Source organism: Leptonotus elevatus, chromosome 1 (assembly GCF_054856555.1).
Source record: "Leptonotus elevatus isolate MCC_2025b chromosome 1, RoL_Lele_1.0, whole genome shotgun sequence".
In the NCBI taxonomy this organism is placed as follows: Eukaryota; Metazoa; Chordata; class Actinopteri; order Syngnathiformes; family Syngnathidae; genus Leptonotus; species Leptonotus elevatus.
The window spans coordinates 39,665,157-39,688,206 of NC_141239.1; the positions used below are offsets into that span (position 1 = coordinate 39,665,157).

At 41.2% G+C, this 23,050-nt stretch overlaps 2 protein-coding genes across 5 annotated transcripts; both read right to left on the reverse strand.

Moving 5' to 3' along the window:
• Positions 1-357: 357 nt before the first annotated feature.
• On the reverse strand, positions 358-5,775 carry LOC147182046 (D-serine dehydratase). 4 transcript variants are annotated; one of them, XR_015097422.1, is made up of 10 exons: positions 5,599-5,774; positions 5,110-5,288; positions 4,458-4,587; positions 3,285-3,435; positions 3,036-3,216; positions 2,782-2,900; positions 2,588-2,714; positions 1,287-1,320; positions 1,097-1,202; positions 358-1,025 (listed from the first exon to the last, which is right to left on the reverse strand). XR_015097422.1 is itself a non-coding variant. In XM_086098940.1 (10 exons), exons 2-10 carry the CDS (start codon positions 5,253-5,255, stop codon positions 936-938), a joined length of 1,113 nt encoding a protein of 370 aa, XP_085955066.1. In that variant the 5' UTR covers positions 5,256-5,288; positions 5,599-5,774; the 3' UTR covers positions 358-935. The 4 variants fall into 4 exon arrangements, 3 of the variants coding, with proteins under 3 accessions (XP_085955066.1, XP_085955075.1, XP_085955084.1); XM_086098940.1 differs by having other exon boundaries at positions 1,287-1,349; XM_086098949.1 differs by having other exon boundaries at positions 1,287-1,349; positions 5,516-5,601.
• Positions 5,776-6,006: 231 nt separating this feature from the next.
• Positions 6,007-22,991, reverse strand: col6a2 (collagen, type VI, alpha 2). The gene is made up of 32 exons (XM_086098995.1): positions 22,815-22,991; positions 20,494-20,582; positions 20,192-20,292; positions 19,931-20,074; positions 18,108-18,470; positions 18,001-18,021; positions 17,868-17,933; positions 17,689-17,787; positions 17,571-17,597; positions 17,459-17,485; positions 17,328-17,372; positions 17,155-17,208; positions 17,016-17,078; positions 16,885-16,947; positions 16,758-16,811; positions 16,647-16,682; positions 16,505-16,567; positions 15,951-16,013; positions 15,497-15,559; positions 15,355-15,417; positions 15,228-15,278; positions 15,059-15,157; positions 14,923-14,985; positions 14,778-14,813; positions 14,657-14,702; positions 14,420-14,572; positions 14,261-14,355; positions 12,909-13,090; positions 12,629-12,807; positions 12,510-12,548; positions 9,188-9,531; positions 6,007-6,903 (listed from the first exon to the last, which is right to left on the reverse strand). Exons 2-32 carry the CDS (start codon positions 20,579-20,581, stop codon positions 6,637-6,639), a joined length of 3,057 nt encoding a protein of 1,018 aa, XP_085955121.1. The 5' UTR covers position 20,582; positions 22,815-22,991; the 3' UTR covers positions 6,007-6,636.
• Positions 22,992-23,050: the final 59 nt, after the last annotated feature.

The window sequence follows — 23,050 nt, forward strand, 5'->3', positions numbered from 1 at the left end:
ACACAAAATGCTAAATTTAACGACTTTTTAATGCTTGTACTGTATTAAGAAAAAACATATTTCAACTCAATTTTGCTAAAAATTGGATTCTGACAGAATAATCATCACTCAAGTGCAGAACTAAACAAATAAACACAATGTTAAATTAGCTAATGATAACAACTGTATAATTTTTTTCAGATTACTGGGATAATTTTTTTGCACCAAAAGTTGCTGCATTTTAGGCAGACGCACGGCAACATTTTTACCCCAAATAATTCTTGAAGCCGACAAGATCCAGAAAGTCCTGGCCATGGGTGGGGAATATCTTGCCTCTTGTCAAGTCATTGCTGTTAATGCTCTTAAATCCTGAATATGTAAATCATTCACTGTGTTGACTTTATTGATCTCTAATTACATCATTGTCATGTTGTTGGCAACCAAGTAAGATGTTGAAATGAATGTAGGGAATAAAAGTAAAAAGACAGCAGGAAAAAAAATTCTCTTGTATATTAGTGTGTAAGTGTGACACTGCCCACCACTGGTATGCGCACTGTATGAACTCTTCCCAAGTTGAAGATGCCACTAAACATCAATAAGACTTTAACCAAACGTGAGCTATATATAAGTTGACGGTGCATTGAAAACATCACGACACACAGCGTGTTGTTAAATACTCATATATATCCAATAGAATCGATACCTGAAGCTTATGATTAAATGTTTAAACACTGTGATAGAAAGTGTGCCTGTAATAACATTTTACATACTGCTAATATTTACATAAAAATACTCATGAAGATATTGACAGAAAATTCATTTTCAAAAGCCATGTTGATTAATGTTCACATATTCTATCCCATAATTAGTTGGTTAGTAAACAAAAACGACATCATCTACTAACAAGTGTGTTTGCTTATTGATAAAACTATTCCAGGAGTTTTATTTACATCTATTCACCATCCACGCGTTGGTGTCCACTTGCCCACAAGAATGCCCTCTGAGTGCACATGATACACAGGATGCATCACTGCTGTTGCACATGCCTGCAAAAACAAAGAGAGTCACTCAAGATGAAAACTGACAAAGAAACAAAACAGAGTTTCACACGACTAACATGGTATGGAATCAGTGTGAGGAGAGAGCCCAGAGGGTACACGCTGTAATCCAATTTCCCCGAGGTAGGCTCAACTCTTCCATGTTCCTGGGTCATGGACAGTAGTCTGCATGAAAGAAAGAAAAATCATTATTTACATTCAAGTTTTCATTTGGTAAACGAGACATTTATTCATTATACATGTAATTACTTGAGGTTTGGATGCCCTTCGATCACAGCGTATCCTGTTGGAAGTTTCCCAGCCCCATCCAAACTTGAGTGATGGGCAGTAATAAGGATTCAAACAAACAAACAAAAAAAAGCAGAGAAGTAAATCTATACTTGAATAGTAGTGATGCACCCAATATTCGGCCACCGCAAATTTTCGAAAATGGCAAAAATATGCATTTTCGGCAATCGGCCGAAATAAAATTCAAGCCGAAAGAATATGGCCGAAAGAGGATGTTGTGGTGACGCAAGTAAAAAACAAACAAAAAAAACGCTGCAAGTAAGTGTCTGAATTAAACACCAAACACGGGATTGAGTGTCCGCCTTGCTGCTCGCTGGCGTTTGAGTACCAGCAGCTTTATTGTGCACACCAAAGAAGGAGAGGGTCGCTTGGTAAACTATGTTGAAAAAAAGAGCGCTGCTGAGTACTGCACTCCAGGCGAGCCACTCTTTCTCCTGCAGCGCCTACCTTTTTTTCTTTGATGAGAGCCCCTCGAGCGCTTCCACTTTTTCACTTGCATTCTGGTGGCCGTGCTAAAAAAAAAAGTTTTTATTTTTTTGCACTCACTCACACAAACATGCACACATACAAACATGGTCTCCCAGGCAGGGAAGCAAACCCACGCCAACCTGCATCGTAGGTGAGTGACCGTTCCACTCCGCCACCTGGAGCCCTGGCCGTGCTAAATACCTTAGTTAATGTTAGCACTATTGCTATCATCAGTTTTAAACAAGTAAACACTTACCACTATCTCTCCGGTTGACTACAGATCTGTACAGGACGGCGTGTGGGACTTTGCAGTCCGTTCCCAAAGCCGATTGGCTGGTGCGAAGATTTTTTTTAATTTTTAAACGTTAGTGAATATGTGAATGCGCCATCTGCACCGCACCGAAGTACTGTACATTGACTATAATGTGCAATTTCACCGCCAGAAAATGCTCAGTTGCTCACCCCGCGTTTGCTGTTTAATGTACTAGTCGCCAACATGTCTCTGATGTCTGTGGTGTGGACGCATTTCAATTTATATTGTGCTTTGTTAAATTGCCCGTGCTAAATAGACCTAAATGTTTTATAATAATATTATAAGTTTAATTAATTATAATTAATGCAATGATAATAAAAAATTGGCAGAATTATTTTTTCGGCGTTTCGGTCAAGTATTTCTCATTTTTTTGTATCGGACAAAAAAATTCATTTCGGTGCATCCCTATTAATAACTTTACTTGCTTGCCATTAGACTAAAATTTCTTGTGTATTAATGTGGACCAGGATTCAGAACGTACCTTAACCCTGTCCAACCGCAGTCAATCAGCATCTGGTTCCTGTGAGGACAGTGACCTATGACCCTTGTCAAAACCCGCACAGCCACATCTTCCACACCACATGAGCCAATGAGAGACTGCTGCACATCTAAAAGTAATTGAGCAATGACATTTACACATACTGCAGGTGCAACATTTATTGTAAACGAACATACCATAGAAGACAAAATTTCCTGGATGCACCTCGCTAAGCTTTGCCATGTCTTGGACTGGGTGACTACAGGAGGGTGTGGAGCCAATGCTGGACTTGCAGCTGATGCCAACAGCCTTTAACCTGACAGAAAAGAAATACTTGTTTCATACATATTATCAAATACATTTCATATAGTTGATTTGTAGACTCTCCCTCAAAAAATGTTTAAGTGAATTGAGAATAGCCCTAAATCCATAAATGGTGTTCTTCATTCACTTTTCCATGAACTGCAGAGTAAAGCGGGTAGTTTCCTTTGCGACAGCCTGAATTTCCCGGACTCCTCTGCAGTTGTAGGTGTTCCCACAGTGAGTGTACACTCCTGTTAACTGCACACCTGCCGTCTCAGCAATGGCCAGCGCCAGTCTGTGCGCCTCGGGTTCCGAATGCAGGATGCCAGCTACAGCGGAAGAATGAGTAAAAGATGCAGTACTGTGGCGCGCCATCCTGTCATTTTTGCCTCCTCACCTCTCCCGTTGCCACAGTCGAGTTTCATCCAGACGTGCCATGGTCGCCCGTCTCTCAGCGGTCGCTTTTTGAGCTGCTCCAGAGCATCAGGATGGTCGAGTAAAACTTGAAAGAGTTCCAGTCTCTCTGACAAGATGGCACAACGCTCCACCTAGCAAAAGACAAGCAGAATTGGTGTGTGATTATCTGATTATACAGAAAAAAAAAAATCTGTTATAAAACATGCTGGTGGATGGTGTCTAAACATATTTAATTCGCACAAATCAACTGTTCATTTGTATGTACACTTAAATTAGTAATTAGGACTTTATGTCCAAATTATTTACAATCCCAATAATATACAATCCCAGATCTGATTTAAAGAGGAAGTCAACCCCCCCCCAAAAAAATTATTGACAATAAAATGTCTATACAGCCCCACTAGTCTAAATAGGGTATTCTGGTTAATATTGCGTGAGTGGAATATGAGTAAAGCAGCAAAGTCCAGCAGTTTTGATCAATATCATCAAATGGCCATTTGCCACTTGCTGTCGACTGAAGATGACATCACTGTTGTTCAGGACTGTGGAAACAACCAATCACAGCTCAGCTTCAGAAAACAGGTGAGCAGCGATTGGTCGTTGCCTGAGTCCTGAGCAACTGTGTCATCTTCAGTCGACAGCAAGTGGCAAAATGGCCGCCCCTTGAGATGGATAAAAACGATTGGATTTTGCTGCATAACTCATATTTCACAAATGTAACATTAATCAGAATGTCATGTTTAGTGAGGTCACATATAACATTATTGTGAAGAAATGTTGAAGGTTGACTCCCCCTTTAAAAAGATTACAATTAGTTTTGAATGACCCTGTTAAGAGTACATATATATTCATATACAATTTCAGCATATAATTCATACATTCAGCATCACTTTCCCATAAAACTAATGTTTAGCTGTTTGTAATAGATCAGGAATGGGCAACTTAAATAATGAAGGAAGGGGGCCAACGTTTTTTTTTTTTTTTAATCAGGGCTACTGAAGGGCCACAAAGGACCACACAAGTCCTTAACAAATGCATGGCAAAAATAACATTTTAAATATGGACAAAATACAAATTGCAAAAATCTGCATACAATGTGATATGAAATAGAATATATAAAATGGAGATGGCTCAAAGAGAGAGGGGTACGAACCTTATCAAAAGGAAGAGAATAAGCATAGAGGATGTCATCAAATCCATGGTCGGCGTAAAAATAGGCCTCTGCCAGTGTGGAGACCACAATGCACCGTCGTGAACCCGCTGTCATTATGTCAGCACACTCACTAGGTGGTAGCAAAAACACACACACTAGTCAGCATCCTATATTCTACTGTATGTGACTGAGAATTAGGCTAGCACACCATTAGACAAACAAAGTCGTTGGTACATGATCAGCTCGTTTGTCATCTATTCAATATGATTTTGTTCAAGACTCTACAAAATAGTTTGTCATCTATTCAATATGATTTTGTTCAAGACTCTACAAAATAGTCAAATGTCTTGTTTTTCTTAACCCATAAACTCGTGGCTGAGCTCAGGCTTTCTGACTCTCGAACACATTTTGCAAGTTTAGTTCGATGGCAGTAAATGCCTCAAAAGATTGTGCAACTAAACATTAAGTCGCGTGTAGCACGCTTTGTTTCAGGCCATTTATTTTATTTTACAAATATTTTGTTTCATTTGCTCACTTTCAGCAAATGAATTAATTATCACGTTTGCCTATTTAAAAAAAAAGTTTAGCGAACATTCTGGGCTTTTCCTTTTTTATAAGAGAAGAGTGTCTAGAATTGTGTGTGTGCTCGTACAGAGTTTTGTGGGTCTTCATGTGAGGGCGAAGCTGAACTCCAAGCTTCTCACACAGTTCAATCATCCTCTTGGCATTTTTCTTCACTTTGTCCACATCGACCACCAAAGCAGGAGTACACAGGACTGAGAGGGGCTCCCCATCCATAGTGGCAGCAGTAGATGACGTCCCCAACACACACTGCAATTAAATTCCAACGCATGACTGGCTTCACATCACATATTTGGCCCAAAATGAATTCCTGGACAAGAGACTTTTATTCCATTTGTGGCAGTTTACGCTGAATTGACCTGAATTTAAGATAACGAAAACTATAAGTAGATGAAAAACTTTCTGTCTAGTCGTTTTTTTAGGCTAAACACGCACGCACATAATATTAGTCGAAGTACATCTTCAGTTTTACCCACCGTTTTAACGCGAATGGAAATTCTAATCTGTACTATGACTGGCTCACTCACCCACACACGCAGTGGACTTTAACCTTACTTACCAGCCAAACAAGCTGTCGAAGCTTTTACGGAAGGAGTCGATGGCTATTGGCTAGGTCTCATTCCGAAATAGAGTAACGTGAATCCTCCTCGTATGTAGCCTAGCCTCAACCGACAACGCTGGATCCACTGTCCATCGTCGGAATGGTATATATCCCAAGATTCTTTGCGCGCCATTATAACACAGACGGGGAAAAGCTAAAGAAAGGATACCGTATAATCAAAGGTGGCAATTTGGTAAAGATGTTTGGAAAACATACCCCCCGCCCCCCAAAAAACCCAGTATAGAACAAATTAAGTGCAAAATCCTAAACTGAAATAAACTTGAGTTGATCCAAACCATGGAGAGTCATGGGTCACACAATGAGCAACACACAAGCATTTTAAACAAAAACAAAAAAAGACACTGATGGAGTTACCACATTTGTCTTTATTTGGATTTCATGTTTACAGATGTTGTGGCAGTTTTTGGATTTGTATGAGCATGTATTATCTTGTGTGGTTCATCCTGCGGCATTTATGTGGGATATGAGAGATTGTTCTCATTCCCATGACAAACTATTGTACAGTTTAATATTATAATAGTAAAAAAAAAAAAAAAGTCCTCAGAACTACAAATGGCTTTGTCATTTTCTCTAGTTTAGCACCTTTCATGTACAAATACGGACTTTGTGACAACAGTGAGAGAGAAAAAGAAAAACCTCAAAACAAAGCCTACATTTAGTTTCATACAAATGCAATTATACAAATCTTTGATGAGTGTTTTTAGGTTGGACAGCTGACCATAGATTTAGAATGAATAGAACAAACTTGTAACATTTTTGACCCAACTTAAATGATCTTTTTCTTTTTTTTTTGGTAAAACAATCTCCACCCATATCAGTGGGATATCAAGCTGCATCAGTGCTTTACATTCGGTCATGATCCTGCTCATAGAGGTTTGGTTGGTGCTTTTGTGTTTTTTCGTGTACGCCGAAGGACCGCTCTTTCTTTCATTCTACGAATTCTAACTCTATGGTGTCGAGCATTGCAGTTCCTCACTAGCAAATCCAGCGGAAGAAACGCTCAAAGAAAGACGGCTTGTTCAACATGGCGTAGTCGTCGCCTCTGAAGATGGACGACATGTCACCAAGCGCCAGCTTCCGCAGCACCTCCTCATCGGTGTCACTTCCCAGTGCGATCACTGTGGGAACACCCTCAGCTCGCTTCATGGAGGACACGCCCTCCTCCAGCTGCTCGCTGGATGTAATGCCATCGGTGATGAACACGAAGGCCAGTTCAGCGTTGCGACGAGCCAAGCGGTTCCCCTGCAACACACAAGAGGAATGGTCAAGAGGAAAGTGCACTCCGTGGGAAACTTAAGTGTATATAAGTGTGGCTTCAAAGAAATAATGCACACAAGATTGTCCACGAAAAAAAAAAGAAGTCCAAAATATCTTTCATCCTGTTTTTACTTATCATATGTAATGAGAACAGATGTCATAGACAGCAAACAGCTGTTGTTGTTGTTTCTTCTACATTTTTGCGTTTCTTGATGTGAGGATGCGAGGAGACTGAACAACAATAAGTAAGTGACTTTTGGGACTCAGAGTATCTTCAGTATGTGGTTTAGTTAATAAACTAAAGGTAAAGACTGTCGAAATGGCTCTGCGTGCTCTGCTTCTTTTCTCTCTCTTTCCGTTAACGCAACGGTCAAGTAAAGTTCGCCTTAGGGTTCAAGCAACAGATGGTTTTCTCAGGGGTTGTCTCTCAATCTGAGGATTATGAATTTGAATCTGAAGTATGAGCAATATACTGAATCCCGAGTTAGTCCGGATGGTGGCTGATGTCGTCAGTGTGTGCATTAACAGTCAGCATGGACATAATTGACGACTTTGACTTATACAGCTAAAGCTGAGCTAATGCATAGACCATAAAACAGAGAAAATGAATCATGGCCTGCATTTACTACTTAACTACTTGACTAAACCGCTCTAAATGCTATGTCATGTTTAATATTATCCTATGTGCTGTTGCTTTCTGATGTTGTCACTTTTATTTTTGTACTAGCTTGTTATCAATATCTGATATGGGAGGAATAGTTGTAATAGTTGGGGGGGAGGGGGGTATATGTGAATTTTTTTATTTTTATAAAATCAAATCAAAATATGTTCTCATTTTCAATCATATTATTTCTCATTAATTAATTACTCAATTAACTAAATATTTTAATAAAACAATTTCTGCACACACACAAAAAGCTGAATCAATGAAACGAATGAAACATTTAATTTAAATAATAACGTACGTTGTCAGTCTTGAGTGTTTATATATCACGGAGCAAAAGCCAGAAAAGTCGAAAAGTCAAGACAAGGGCAGGTAAAAAGGATTTAAAAAAAAGTCAGACTTGACAGCATGGCCGCTTAGAGCACCTCGTTGTCGGCTATGAGTGCGCGTATGTCGTGAGAGAGAGGCGGAAGAATGAGGAGGGGTTACTTAAAAAAAAAAACTTTAATCTTGACAGCCAGCATTATTATTGTATTATTCATTATGAATCATTTAACAATGACACTTAACAATTAGTGCTGTCAAAGTAAAAATATTAACTAATTAATTATTCACAAAAAATTATCGCATTAATCATGTATTAACGCAGATTAATCACACTATTAATCACACTTTAGCTTGACAGCGGATGGTTACGTTAAAGGTAGCATAGGTTTTGCTTAAACAATAAACATAACTACATGCATTAAAGTAAAGCATTTCATAAATGCTTGTGTATGACATTTAGAATATTTGTTGTGTCAAAACATTGGGGTCATTTCCCCCCATTTTAAATCATGGAAGTAATTAACCGATTAGAAAAAGAGGAGGATGAGCGTGCGCAGTGGATAAAAAAATGTTGAAGACGTCCTTATAACATTAAATGTCGAAATAATTAACACATTACTGACTATTAAATTTGGTGGGCAAAAAAATGTTGATAAAAAGCCTTTTTAATTAAGCGATTAATCGTGATTGATCACAATTCTAAAATGTGACTAATCTGTTTAAAATATTTCATCGTTTGACAGCTCTATTAACAATATAAACGCTTGGTAGGCCGGATTAAAGAACATAGTGGGCCATATGTGTCCCCCGCGCCACACTTTGCCCACCACTGATCTACTATATGTAACACTGTTAGGAATTCAGTGAACCACTTTTGCAGTGTTCTGTGTATAATCCACATGTGACTTTATAAAGGCCTTTCTGCTTCATCTGTGCAAAGAGTTGTCTGTTTAAAAGAGGCTAAAAATAGACAACCTCTCACATTGGCTTGTATGGGCAATTTCAAATCTATTTCACACCAAAACAAGCAAAGTCCACTGTTGTTCAGGATGATAGCCAACCTGAGAGTGATGTCTGACGACCTTGCTTAGGCCAAGATGAGTTGTTAACGTTTGGGTTGGGTTAACATGGTCTGCTGGGCGAAAGGGTGTAACTTGGCAATTTGTTAGCATTCTGGACTTGAGTCATTGTCATGAGGTAAGCGGAAAACATTCTCAGAGGTTATGGCCGAGACATGAGGTGCATGACGGGTGTGACAGCGGTATGTGTTCCGTTTACCTGTGGACCTGATCGATAAACCACATTGTTGACAGCGTGGATGATTGCGTTGCCCAGAGCCGATGAAGAGTCCATGTAGGTCACTCGCGCCAGCGAATCAGAGATCACCGTCAGATTGTGTGTGAGCGAGAACTCTACTCGCTGTTCGCTCGGGCTGCCGTATTGCACCAAGGCTAAGCGGGCGTTACTCTCGTCTGATTGGCCGTTGGCGAGGGTGAAGCGACGGGCCACGTTTTCAACGAATTCTTTGGCCCGCCGGTGGTTCTCCAGTCCCATCCTCTCAGAGCCGTCCAACAGGAACACCACGTCCACTGGCCGCTGCACACAGCTGGCCACAGCAGGCTCTGGAACACACACGCACATGCAAACACATTATGTCTTCAACATCAGATTTCGTATCCAGTCGGCACTTGATTGCAGTTGTTAAGTCCATATCAGGAAACCACTGTATATGCTTTGTATACCAATTTATTTGGACACAATATAAACACGATGAATGCATCCAGTCCGACCCAAAATTTCACACACAACACATTTGCAAGTTGCAGTCACTGAGCTAATATGACAAAAAGAGCTTTGATGAAAGCCTGTCATCAATTCTTAGTGAATCCACTACAAGCCAAGCCACATGCAAAAAAAACATGCACATATAAAAACCATAGGTGGTTTTAAATCTCTTTAAAATATGAAGGCACTATAATTACATCCCAAATTAAATAATCAAAACAACACCATACGTCTTCTGGTTCATACAGAATATAGTGCGTAATGTGACCTTTGTGGCAGATCAGTACAAATCATTCACAGAGCCAAAATTAAAGGTTGTGCAAAACGCTAAATAATATGAAGTCATTTGAGGATTTCCGCAAGCCAGTGATTCACAATGGAAATATGGCTTCATCATAAAGCCACCTTCCACAAGAGAAGCATGAATGGCTCTATAGAAAATTCGTCCAACAAATGGATGACATCCATTATGCGTCACAATTTAAGTTCCCTGGATACGGTCCCAGGTTAAGTACTTCAGAAATAAAGAATTCATTGTTTCGCTCTTGAAAAGCTTGACAAATAGTCATTCCAAAAAAGACCAGAAAAATGTCATGAGATTGTCTCACATTAGACCACATGTGTATATTGCACGTATCTGGATTAAAAAGGGGAAGTCAACCCTAAAAAAATTTGGGGACAATATGTTCTATGCAGCCCCACTGGTCTAAATATGGTATTCTGGTTAATTTTGCGAAATATGATTTAAGCAGCAAAATTCTGCCATTTTTATCCATGTCAGGGGGCGGCCATTTTGCCACTGGCTGTCGACTGAAGATGACATCAGAGTTGCTCAGGTCTCGGGTAACAACCAATCACAGCTAAGCTTCAGAAATTAGGTGAGCTGTGACTGGCCGTTGCCTGAGCCCTGAGCAACTGTGATGTCATCTTCGGTCGACAATTAGTGACAAAATGGCTGCAATCTGAGATGGACAAAAATGGCTGGATTTTGCTTCATAACTCAATATTCCACAAATGTAATATTCATCAGAATGTCATATTTAGACTAGTGAGGTCACATATAACATATTATTGTCAAGAAATGTTTAAGGTTGACTTCCACTTCAAAAGGTGCAGTGTTGTTAAGATCTTTCAGTCCAGCCTGAAGCATATTCATGAGGTAGCAAGGTTAGCATATTAGCATTAGCAGAGCCCTATAGCTTTCTCAGGGTCTCCCATTATGTCTCCATAGACATATTTGAAAGAGTCGATGAACAGCCGGGTCCACTGCTGCCTGTCTGTCCCCTTGGCCAGTTTTGCTCGTTGGGCTGTGTATGCCATGGCTGCCACGCCAACACCATATTGTTCCTTGCCCAGTTGATTCAGAAGGCCGGCGACACCCTCCAAAGAGGTAGGGACCAATGAGGGGGTGCCTTCCTCGGCCAGAGGCCTCCATGCGGGAGGGCTTTGCCTTGAAGTGAAGCGCCCTCCTGCAACAAGGGGGCGGAATAACATTGTGGGCGGGGTCCCACGAACACCACGCAGAAAAGAAGATGCTGAAGGTGCGCTCACTTTCAAACAAACGTTATTCTGGGTCAATGAGGTTCATCGAAGGTTGAGTTCGATTAGGCTATTGATTACATTTTAGTGATTGTATAATGCCATTTTCTCTTAAGTCCATCAAGTCATTGAAATGACAAATGTTTGTGTGTTTTTGTTAGGTTACAGATAGTCAGTGTAAAATGCTGCATTGACAATGTTTTTTGGATTTATATTTACTGTACATCCATGTCTGGTATTTTACTTATATTTCAACACACTAATATGTTGTATGTGTCCCCAATAGTCTAAACACAACATTCTGATCAATATTGCGGCTGTGGAATATGAGATAAGCTTCAAAATCCAATTGTTTTTAATCCATCTCAGACGGCGGCCATTTTGCCACATGCTATCGAATGAAAATGACATCACAGGTACTCGGGGCTCAGGTAGCGGCCAATCATGTTTCAACTGTTTTTTGAAGCTGCGGTGTTACCTGAGCCCTGAGCAAATGACAACAAGTGGCAAAATAGCCGCCCTCTCAGATGGTTAAAAAGGGGTGGATTTTGCTGCTTAGTTCAAATTCCACAAATTTACGGCCGAGTTCCATTCCTACGCTGGTGATGTAACCCGGATGTCTTAAGTTTTCACTCAGAAATAAACACTTCATAAACACTGGATGTTTACACATGAAATCCTTTTCAATTAACACCTCTGGGCTTCTGTTAATGTGTGGTGGTGATTTTGTCATCAACCACCACCACCTCAGCCTGTATTTTGCCATTTGGTTGTGTTTTGCCATAAGAGGGACGTTTCTGGGCGGAAGGTCAATGTAAATGTACATACATTAGCATATATACATGACATTTTGTTTGTTCGGGACTTGATAAAAACAAAGTTTGGGAACCCTTGCTTTTAAGTCAAAATATTGAAAACAACATGGTAGTAACAACATCGTCTAGGCTTTTTTTGTTTGTTTGTTTGTTTTAGATGGTTGATCTCAGACCACGTTACTATTACAACAAAAATGGAGCAGAGATGTGCTAATTGCATTGGCACCACGGTTAATTGCACATTCTTCTCGACATAATGTTGTCGGTTTGTATGCTTCAGACACACCTACAGACTGTTATTAAATGTAATTAGTGGTACTGGTTCATGTGGTATCAATTCAACCAAAGCCAAAGAAGCACAAAGACAGACACATGCTGTAAAGCAAGAGCTAGACTCTGACAAATGCCATATATCCGTTTTTGTGTGTGTGTGTGTGTGTGAAACTTTTTAAAAGGCTTACCTGTCTTACATGGCAGGTCGGGGCATATAACAACAGGATCTGAAGTAAAGACATACACAGAATTAGCGAGGATCTACTTTGAAAACGAGTTGTGCCCCGTTCATGTCCATGTACTGTACCTGGGCAGAGGACCGTCTCAATCTTGTCAATGAACTCCTCAGCCACCAGGTCGGCAAAGCGCCTCATGCCCAGCACCCTTCCATCCTTCTGGCAGGCTATACTCTTCAGAATTTCATTCTCCTCAATCTGGTCAAACATGTCTCCAATACCGATGGCACTCACATCCACGCTGGGATCACTGCATACACACACACACACACACACGTGGACACCCCAATAAACCATGAGCTCAATCTTTGCTTTTACATAAATGCAGATGTGGCAGACAGCGTTAGGCACCTGCACAGGTAGGTGAGCAACGAATCATCATCTCTGGGGTCGAAGCGTCCGTCGGTGATAACCACCACGGTGACGTTGGCTTTGGCTCTACGGCTGTCCCTGATTAGATTGTCGTAGGCGTACTTCAGAGCAGATGGAGTCCATGTTCCTCCGGCGATCCATTCCATGCTCTTCACTGCATCCTGAATATGAAGACAACCAAAAAGTGTTTACAGAGCACAGACAGGGTATTAATTAACAACAAACTAGAGTTATTGTTGTATTTTAGTTACAATTCTGTCAAGTTTACAAACAAAACAGTAAAAAACGCTATAGTTGAATTCCCGGGCGTTTATGCAATATGTTTTGTAGTCCTACCAAACGTTTTTCGAGATCTTTGTCTTTGCAAAGTCACAAAATCAAAGAACATGGATGACATCACATGAGACCTCTGCTCAGTAAACACCTGAAGGATTAAAGAATATTTAAAATATGTTCTAAGTAGCCCCTCTCGTCGAAACATGGTATTCTGATTAATATTGTATTTGTGGAATAAGCTAAATCCACCCGTTTTTATCCATGTCAGAGGGGCCGCCATTTTGCCACTTGCTGACGACTGAAAATGACATCACAGTGGCTGAAGGTTCAGGTAACGACCAATCAGGGTTCACCGTTTTCTGAAGCTGAGCGCTGATTGGTTATATGCCCTGCACCACAATGGTGTCATTTGGTGTCGCAAGATGGATAAAAACAGCTGGACAACATATTATTGTACAGTAAATAAAATGCTTGGGTTGACTTCCAATTTAACTCCACAAATATGTTTTGTTTTTTGTGCGTGTTGTACCATTACATAAGGTTGATGCCCACCGAAGTGGAAATCAAACTTATTTCATGCTGTAGCAGCAACCTAGTCACCAAATCAAATATAATCTGTTCTGACTGCTCAGTATAATAGTAAACGTAATTTTACACCAGTGCGACAGTCAACAATTGTTACTTAGATGGTTTATGAAACAGATACAATTAAATTTCCATTACTGCCAATGGGGAAAATTGTTAAAAAGAAATGTCTATAGTCTATTTTGGTAAAGTTTACATCTACAATGCTAAAAAAAAAGAAAAAAGGGGAGCGTCGGGGCAACAGGATTATCGGCTCATACTAATGTTTTTTTTAAGAAACTATTTTTTTCAGTCTGCCATTTAAATGTAACAAAATCCAATAATCAGTATGCCAATTCTCCAAGGAATGAGCAACAAAACACTGAACACAACCTACCTCCATCCTAACATATAAATGCAATCTATAGAATGTTCGCAATTAAAGAGAGTAACATAAGAAATAAAAATTGTTGGGATCCAACAACCGAGACCTTGAAAGAGGAGAGTGTATCAATCTTGGGGTCGTCGAGCCGGATGGCCTGGAAAGTTCCACTGTGACTGTACTGAACGACTCCCACTCTTGTGCCTGGAAACCAAATCAAGTTGACAAGACATGTTGCGGGACATATTCCATGCTCAGGCTGACAAACCTGTTTCTGACTGGGGGTCCTTGGCAAGGGATCCCAATCGGTTGATGGTGTTGATGACAAAGTTTTTCTCCAAAGTGAAGTTGGTCAGTCCAACTGACTCAGAGCTGTCAATCACAAACACAATGTCCAGAGCGCCACATCGTTTTTCACAATCTGCAAACAAAAACGACAGACTATAAGGACGGGACATTCAGTCAGATGATCCTAATGAGATCATGGATGGCACTGGAGGCTCACCACAGCAGCCGCAAGTTTCCCTGATGTAATTCATGACATCACATTCCTGCAGGAAGAAATGATTATATATGGTAAATCACGTCTTAAACATTTGAAATGATGTGATAAAAAAGGGTCTTACAGTGAGGCCAGGGTCTCCCTCAGGACCAGAATCTCCCTGAAGAAGAAACGATGACTTGAATATGCAGTCCATATTTCATATCTCTTGCCCAGACATCATAATCAAATGGGGCCTCTAAATTACGTTGCAGTTTTTGTTCACTTACATCACGCCCAAAGTCTCCTCGAGATCCTCTCGGTCCAGGCTCACCCTGAGATCCGGGTTCACCCTTTTGACAAAACAAGTTACTTAGTACACCTGCATGATCCGAAGCCTTCAGACAACAATCAAGAGATACTTACAGACTCTCCTGAGGTCCCTTTATTTCCGGGATCACCCTTAGGGCCACAGTCTCCTCTGCCGCCACGAGGTCCACGATTTCCCTTCTCTCCTCTCTCACCCTACGGAAAAGCAGTGAAATGTCGTGCCACAGCTCACACGTGTGCGTAAACCTGCGCCAGTTTTCGGTACCGATGATCCTCTTGGTCCAGGATAACTGAAGCCAGGTCTTCCAGGGTCTCCCTGAATTGATGTGAAAGAAACCATTAAAACACTCATCATGTGACATCATATGAGAAGAAGATAGATAGACATCCACCTTTGGTCCAAATTGACCTGGATCACCTCTTGGTCCGGCATCACCAGGGTCGCCTCGTGTACCCTACGATTAAGAACAAATTAGCGCTTTTGCACAAAAGAGCAGCTTTTGGTGATATTTCCAAATAAGTCATTTGACTTACATTTCGACCCGACTCTCCTTGTGTACCTGGTGGTCCTCTGGGGCCTGGAAGACCATTGTCCCCCTGTTTGGATCAGAGATGATTGATAACGGGCCAAATGCAATGAATAATTCAATTTAAAGGGGAAGTCCACCCCAAAATTGCCTTTACAATATGTTGTATCTGGCCATACATTTGGATTCATATTTGGAATAGGAGTTAAGCAGAAAAATCCACCCTTTATATCCATCTCTGGGGGCGGCCATTTTGCTACTTGCTGTCGACTGAAAATGACATCACAGTTGCTCAGGACGACCAATCACGGCTCACCGGTTTTCTGAAGCTGAGCTGTGATTGGTTGTTACCACAGTTCCAAGCAACAGTGATGTCATTTTCACTTGACAGCAAGTGGCAAAATGCCCCCCCCCCCCCCCCCCATAGAACTTCTTGTAAAGAAAATTGGGGGTCCTCTCACCTTTGTGCCTTTGTTTCCTGATTCACCTGGAAGGCCCCTCAAGCCCTCTGATCCCATTTCACCCTAAATATAAAGAACAGTACATTACTGGAGGAATAATGAATAATAATCATGTGGCTTTCGCACCTATGACACACTTTCACAGTGAATTAGCAAAACAGATGACTCAATTAATTTCCTTGCTGGTACATTCAGATTTCTCTCAGTAAAAAAAATCCTAGCAAACCGAAGTGCGTTACCACAAACCAAGTTACACAAAAGTGTTAATAAATACAACATGAAGAGCAATTATCTTTGTTTATATGTCAAGAAATGCTCGCCCCTCACCTGATGAAAACAAGATTAGCTTTTCTGTCAACGCTAGGATTGGATTGATCTTGGATCTTTCTCACCACACCTGGACTGTGCCAGAGTAAGTTTAAAATATTTGGGCGTCTCTGACATGGGAGATGAATTATTATGTTTACGCCTGAGCAAATGAACTGCACCAAGGGGGGGAAATGAACTTGAGTTGAATTCAAACAGACTTGAAGGATTTTGTTGTGAAAGCATACCTTGTCCCCCCTGACTCCATCTGGTCCTTGAGAACCCTTAAGTCCATAATCGCCTCGCCTTCCCTATAAAACAAAAACAGTGTAAAATCCTAACTAGCTCTAAAACAGAGAGCAAAAAATCTAGAGAATTGCTTGTCCTTACAGGCTCCCCTCCCGCTCCACCAAGTCCCGGGGTGCCCTTAAAAAAAACCAATGCACAGATAAGTAAACATGAAGGAATGAGAAATTTCTTAGCAATATATGGTAGTCTTACAGCAGATCCTTTCAGTCCAGGCAAGCCAGGCGATCCGGGACTTCCCCCTTCTCCCTGTGAACAACGTAAGAGTTAGTAGTTTATTTACAGGTTTGTTATTGACACGAGTCTTTATCATCTTCATTACCTTTGGTCCAGCTTCACCAGAATTGCCCAGAGGACCAGATCTTCCAGGACGTCCAGGATCTCCCTACAGCCACATAATTACAACAGGTGTTGCGGATGCTGCTTGATTTCATCTGAGTTTAGTTCCTATACCTTATCTCCAGCGGTTCCAGCAAGACCACGTTCACCGACATCTCCTGCGTGACCATCGGAACCCTGCAAGCATAAAACATATATTTTTTTAAAAGCCAGAACACAGCTGTTCAAGGATTCACTGGTAATGCCGCCGTACTCTGTCTCCTGGGTCTCCTTTGCAGCCAGGGGCGCCGATCCGTCCAATTTTACCCTGCGAGAAAAGGTAAAAAAAATCACAAATGGAACATCAAACGCAGTAATTAAAGGTTCTTTGGTTGAACTGTTGCAAACCGTCACTGTTGTAATTGGTACTGAAAATATTATTCTCACCTTCTGTCCATCTGTTCCATTGCGTCCTGCGATTCCGGCCACACCCTGAAGACAAGGAGAAGATACAATTAAGAAAACAAAGAAGAAGAAGAAGAAGAAGAAGAAGAAGAAGAAGAAGAAGAAGAATGTACCTTTTTCCCTTGAGTTCCCAGCTCTCCCTGTAGACAAACAAGTCATTAATGGTCACTCGACATCATCGATTTTTGTTGAGCAATTTGTAACAGATAAATCCTAAAGCCTCACCTTCTCGCCTTTAAGTCCGGGCTCTCCCTTCACAGAGGCAAAAAGAAAAATAGAAAGTCAGAGATTTTGCAAAATTCACATTCTCAAGCTGCAAATGGTGGTGGAAGATGACTCTTACTTTGATACCAGGCTGACCGATGGGCCCTTCGATACCTGGGTCACCTGGACGGCCTCCCAGACCTTTTGGACCTGGATCCCCATTGTCTCCTTTAGCACCCTACAATGAAAAAGGAGGCTCAGTTCAAGATGAGGATGAAACAACGAACAATGTAAAAGGTGTGTGTATGCAAATCTCACTTTCTGTCCTCTGTGGCCTTTTGGACCTGGTGGCCCTGATGTCTCAAGGCAAGACACTTTGTAGCACTGTTGGAGATGAAGTGAAAAATCAGTGAAGTTGTATTCTGGAAAGTCTTGTTCCTTTTTGTCTTACCTCCACAAATGATTGATGTATCTGTGAAAAAAAAGACAGAAGAAACAAGGTGTTAGCAGGGAAGGTCTTTCTGTTCCGTCCATGTGTGCCTCCAGTGTTTTAGTCACCATGGTCTTAATGATGCGGTCAATGGTGTCCGTCTGGATGACAGCTCTTCCAGAGCTCAGATCAACAGCCATGAAGTCCCTCCTGTAGACTGTCGCTGGAGCGTTGGCAATCTCCCTCAGTCCAGTCTCATCAATATTCTTGGATGCCGCCACCACAAAAATGCGGATGCCCGCATCACGCGCCCTTTCCGCTGCCACTTTGATACCCCCGCAGGGGTTTCCAGTCACATGGCCGTCGGTGATGACCACGGCAAATCTCAGGGCGTTGGGGGATGAAGGCGCGCGCAGCATTTCCATGGTCATGTTGGTGATGGCGCAGTCCGTGTAAGTGCCCTTTCCGAGGTAACGAATTCCCCTGACACCCTGGAAACAGTGGAACGTCTTGTTAGCCTACTACTTGCAACGTGCAGTGTTTGAAATTCTCTTGCTAATGTTTGCTGTTGTATGCCCAACACTACATTTGTTTCCAAAATAAATTGTTTCAAGGGTTTTGAATGAAAACAATGTGTTAGATTGCACCTTGCCGATCAAAAGCATTTCTGAAATATTATTTTGATCAATTATCCTGCCTCAGGTAACGACCAATAACAGCTCACCTGTTTTCTGAAGCTGAGCTGTGATTGGTTGTTACCTGAGCCCTGAGCAACGGTGATGTCATTTCCGGTCGACAGCAAGTGACAAAATGGCCGCCTCGTGAGATTGATAAAAAGGGTGTAATTTACTGCTTAGCTCATTTCCCAAATGATTAATTACACACCTGCTGCAAACTAATAGTCTACTTCAAGACTGGTGAACAGAACAGACACAATGGTGACACCTAGCGGTCAACTGGGTGATCTACATACATGTGCACAAAATGGCTCCACAACCATAGCTGCTACTAGCCTACTTTAGCGTTTCCTCACATCTGCTTAATAGAACACTGAATAGGAATACAGAACATTCAGAGATCTTCTCCCATCTTATTAAATATGTTTGCTTAAAACCCTTAAATTAATTAATAATTAATTGAGCATTCGTTTAGTCAAATGTCTTCTTAAGTAGTATTTTATTTTGAAATTGGTCAGAACCATCAAAAAGCCCAACACGGGTCACAATACCACCCACGTTAAAAACAACAAAAAGCTAATGGGCTTTGACATCGCTAAGCCAAATGATCTGAATGTTTTTTTTGTTTTAGTTTTTTACATTTGTCCCACGCAAACATAAACAAATACTTGCTAGTCACTATCTGCCACAGTGAAAACTAGCAGTGAGTAAACTGGTGCTGAGGATGATTCCTGCATATGATGACTGACTCGTAGGCTGATCAACGTTAGCTTAAAGAGGGACCGACCGATTAGTGATGCTGCTGTCTTCCTGAAATACTACATAAACATTGAAGGGTCGCAGTGAGCAAGCAGCCTGTCTCAGAGAAAATTAACAGAAATCCTGGTTGTAGAATATCTATCATTGATCTTGACAAACAGGTCAGACACAGGAGAAAGGCTGCATGAGGTAAGCCTTAAAAGTGTTGTTTGACATTTGGTTAAAAAAAAAAAAAAAATCAATGTTGATAGCATTCAGCTGTGTCACTAATGCAGGTTATACTGTTTCTATGCCTACCAGATGGATTATTCACTTCAGCATGGGTGACACCGGGTCAAGATGTTTTTTTTTTTTAATATGGGCAAACAATGCTTTTGCCAAAGTAAACCAGTATTAAACTACAGTCATCGCCATTATGATCCATTGGGATGGATGGAAAATGCAAAGCAAACAGTCCTTGAGTGTTTATCGTGATGATATGAATCACAGTGCACGAGGGCGTCTGTATAACTTACAGAGATGAAATCACTCTTGGATCCGATGCGGCTGAACACTTGCTGTGTCTGGGAGAAGTGCAGCCCGCCGATATTCCAGTTGATCCGCACAGCGCCCCGAATTTCGGCCGCTTCTAAACGATCTGCAAACTGCTCACTGAAGAGCTACAACAGAAAGACGCAATTTGGCAATGATGTCATTCGGAAGGGTTGAAGATGTAGCGCACGAGACATCATCTCCTGTATTTTGCATGTAAACAATGAGTCACTTTCAAAATGAACCTTAATGCTCTCCACAAGTGACCCAGGGGGAGACTCCTGCAGGGCGATGGTCTCAGATGTGTCAATGGTGAAGTACACATCAATAGGGCATTCTCGCTTCTCTGGAGGGGAATGAAAAAAATTGAAGGGCACAGATGTTATCAAGACGATAAGATTCCAAATTATGTTGTAGGTTGACTGCACGCGACACATTTTAACTATGGGGCTAAAAAAGTACATATGGTTTCTATATATTTTTTTTCCAGTAACACAAATAAACAACATGCAAGTGTTGTTGAAGGTTTAGCTAAACATTCACTTACTGCTGCATTCGGGTACCTGGGCGTTACTCAGTGCTCCAAAAATAAGGCACAGCGCTATGACCTTTAACCCCTCCATCATCTTGTCCATTCTGTTGTATAACAAAACACACACACGACCCAAGCAAATAAGCTTGTTAAACAAGAATAAGAAATGTTAAAATAACACACTGATTTTCTGTTGCATGTTTCCCTCTTTAGGGTCATGGGTGAGTGAGGTGGTGTACATCCTGGACTGGTCGCCGGTCAATCGTATTGAGCGCATATAGATATACAAGCATTCACACTTTTGGAAAATTTGGAGTGTTCAATGAGCCTCACATGTTTGTGCATGGAATAGACAGAAGGTTTGATCCCAAAACCTCTTAAATGTGAGGAAGATGTGTAAAGCGCTAGTCCACCATGTTGCCAATGATGAAATGTGAAAATAGTATACAGTACGTTTTTTGGGAATGATATAACGAGAAAGTGTCTGTTACTGAAAGTAGGTAATGGAAAGTAACTTGGCCACTGCGAGAGTATTTGAGTACTGTATAGCTCCCAATTTGCATAGTTTTTTTGCATACAGCAATACAGATATTTGACCAGTGATGAGCCTTTTTGATCACTCACTAAATACTTAGCAAGGATTTTTAAACGTGTAAGGGGAGTGATGTGATTTGACACGCTTTAAACATGACTTGCTCACTTCCGCATCGCTGGGCATCAATTTGAATCACATTGCAAGGATGTCAAACTCATTTTCATCATAGCTGTGGTTTACTTCAGAGTTTGGCACTGAAAAACAGGCAACTGAATAGTCACCATACCAAGAGATGGGAATCGAAAACCGCTTATTTTTGAGTTTCCGGTAATTTGATTCCTAAGAATTTTTGTTTTCCCCGCTTATTGATTTGTCTTACCACGTCACAAATGCGTGATGACGTCGCATTCAAGAATTAAGTGTACTTTGGCTCGGAACTTTTCTAACATGGTGTCAAGGCAGAGTCACACTTTAGTTTGGCACCCCAAAAGATAATATAGAGAGGTAGAGAATACTTAGAATGTGTATATCATTTAATGATATACTTAATGACATCATATATGCAGTATTGATTGTACTACTACAATCCCTTACTCTCAGAGAATCGTTAAGAGAATCAATAAGGAATCGGACTGATAAGCAGTAGCAGTGATAGAATCGGAATTGCAAAATTATCATCAATTAGCATCCCTTTCCCTACGCATCACATCAATAGCCTACACATAGGCTACTGTACACAATTGCTAGTGCAATTGATCTGAGCTTATATGCACAACAAATTGAATTTGAAATCAGAAGTCATGGACAAATATTTCAGTATATTTTTGGTGAGAACAAATGTTTGTCTGTGTGTGAAGTGAAGAAAAATGGAACATTTTCTCCAGATTTTCTGTCAAAGGGGAAAATAACAATTCAATTTAGTAAGAAACATAAAGCAGTCACTAAATGTGTTCGAGTAGGCCACATAGAGTGATGCAGTACGCTGGATCAGACCCCGCCCCTGGCCCTTGGCCTTGATTCTAATGCCTCTGCCCTACAGGATTTGATGAGCCCTACTGATCCACTGGTTGGGGGTGCAAATACTGTACTGTACTACATAAAGTACGTACTCTCTGATCTAGCAATGTAATTTTTGGCAAGATGCCTGCCTATCAATACAACCATCCATCCATCAATCTATACATGTTCCTATATCACCACTTGTCCTAATTTGGTCACAGGTGAGTACCCGGACATGCAAACATCACATCGGAAGGCCGTTGGGATTCAAAACCCGAACCTGAGAAGTGTTGATGCTAAGCAAGATTTCACCCCCTGAGCACGTCAAAAAATAACTCCTCCATCCAATAATAATAATTAAAACACACACACTCAAGAATACATCATATATAATATTTAAAATGATAACCACATTTTTACGCCTCGTTTTGGGCCTTGTCAAAATTCCACATGGACGACTAATTGTGTCTCCCTCTAGCGGACAAAAAGTACAAGGATGCGAAGGAGTCGCTCGTGCAGATGTCCCCACTCTGTCCGCTGCTTGACCGGGAAAGTGACGCGTTTTTATCTTAATCTTAAAAACCACGCCAACGTACATGAAGCAATAACAGGGACAAGGCAAAGAGTTTAAGACTTTGCGGAATTCAATGAAGATGCATATCAATTTGTGTTCTGCCTGTAGACGAGTCACAAATCACAACTCAGTTCATTTAAAAGCAAGAATAAAACAGACTAGGAAAAGGGCAGATAAGTAGACACAGGAATGCACGTTGTTGTGCATTAAAAAAAAAGTACCACTTACCCCAAATATTTCCAACTTCAAAACTTTTGTGCTCGGTTGGTCCAGTGTGGATTATTCCCTCATTTCCGTAAAGGGGGAACACAGACAAAAAAGGGGGGAGAAACGGGAAATAAAGTCCTGGACACGCGTTTACTTTCCGCAGAAGAGCCGTCCGTTCGCTCTCCTGTCCCGGTCCAGCCCCAGCCGAATGCACTGATCCCTCCTCCCGCACGCGCACGGGGGTTCGCAAACGTCCA

Excerpts from the sequence above, each read along its gene's own strand:
- LOC147182046 (XM_086098940.1), bottom strand. The coding sequence starts at position 5,255 with ATGGATGGGGAGCCCCTCTCAGTCCTGTGTACTCCTGCTTTGGTGGTC. Across the intron at positions 3,217-3,284 it reads CGACTGTGGCAACGGGAGAG|CTGGCATCCTGCATTCGGAA; the intron begins GTGAGGAGGCAA and ends CTTCCGCTGTAG. Across the intron at positions 1,026-1,096 it reads TCACACTGATTCCATACCAT|GCATGTGCAACAGCAGTGAT; the intron begins GTTAGTCGTGTG and ends TTGTTTTTGCAG.
- col6a2 (XM_086098995.1), bottom strand. The coding sequence starts at position 20,581 with ATGGACAAGATGATGGAGGGGTTAAAGGTCATAGCGCTGTGCCTTATT. Across the intron at positions 18,022-18,107 it reads ACCGCATCATTAAGACCATG|ATACATCAATCATTTGTGGA; the intron begins GTGACTAAAACA and ends TTTTTTTCACAG. Across the intron at positions 14,703-14,777 it reads AGGGAGACCCTGGCCTCACT|GAATGTGATGTCATGAATTA; the intron begins GTAAGACCCTTT and ends TTCTTCCTGCAG.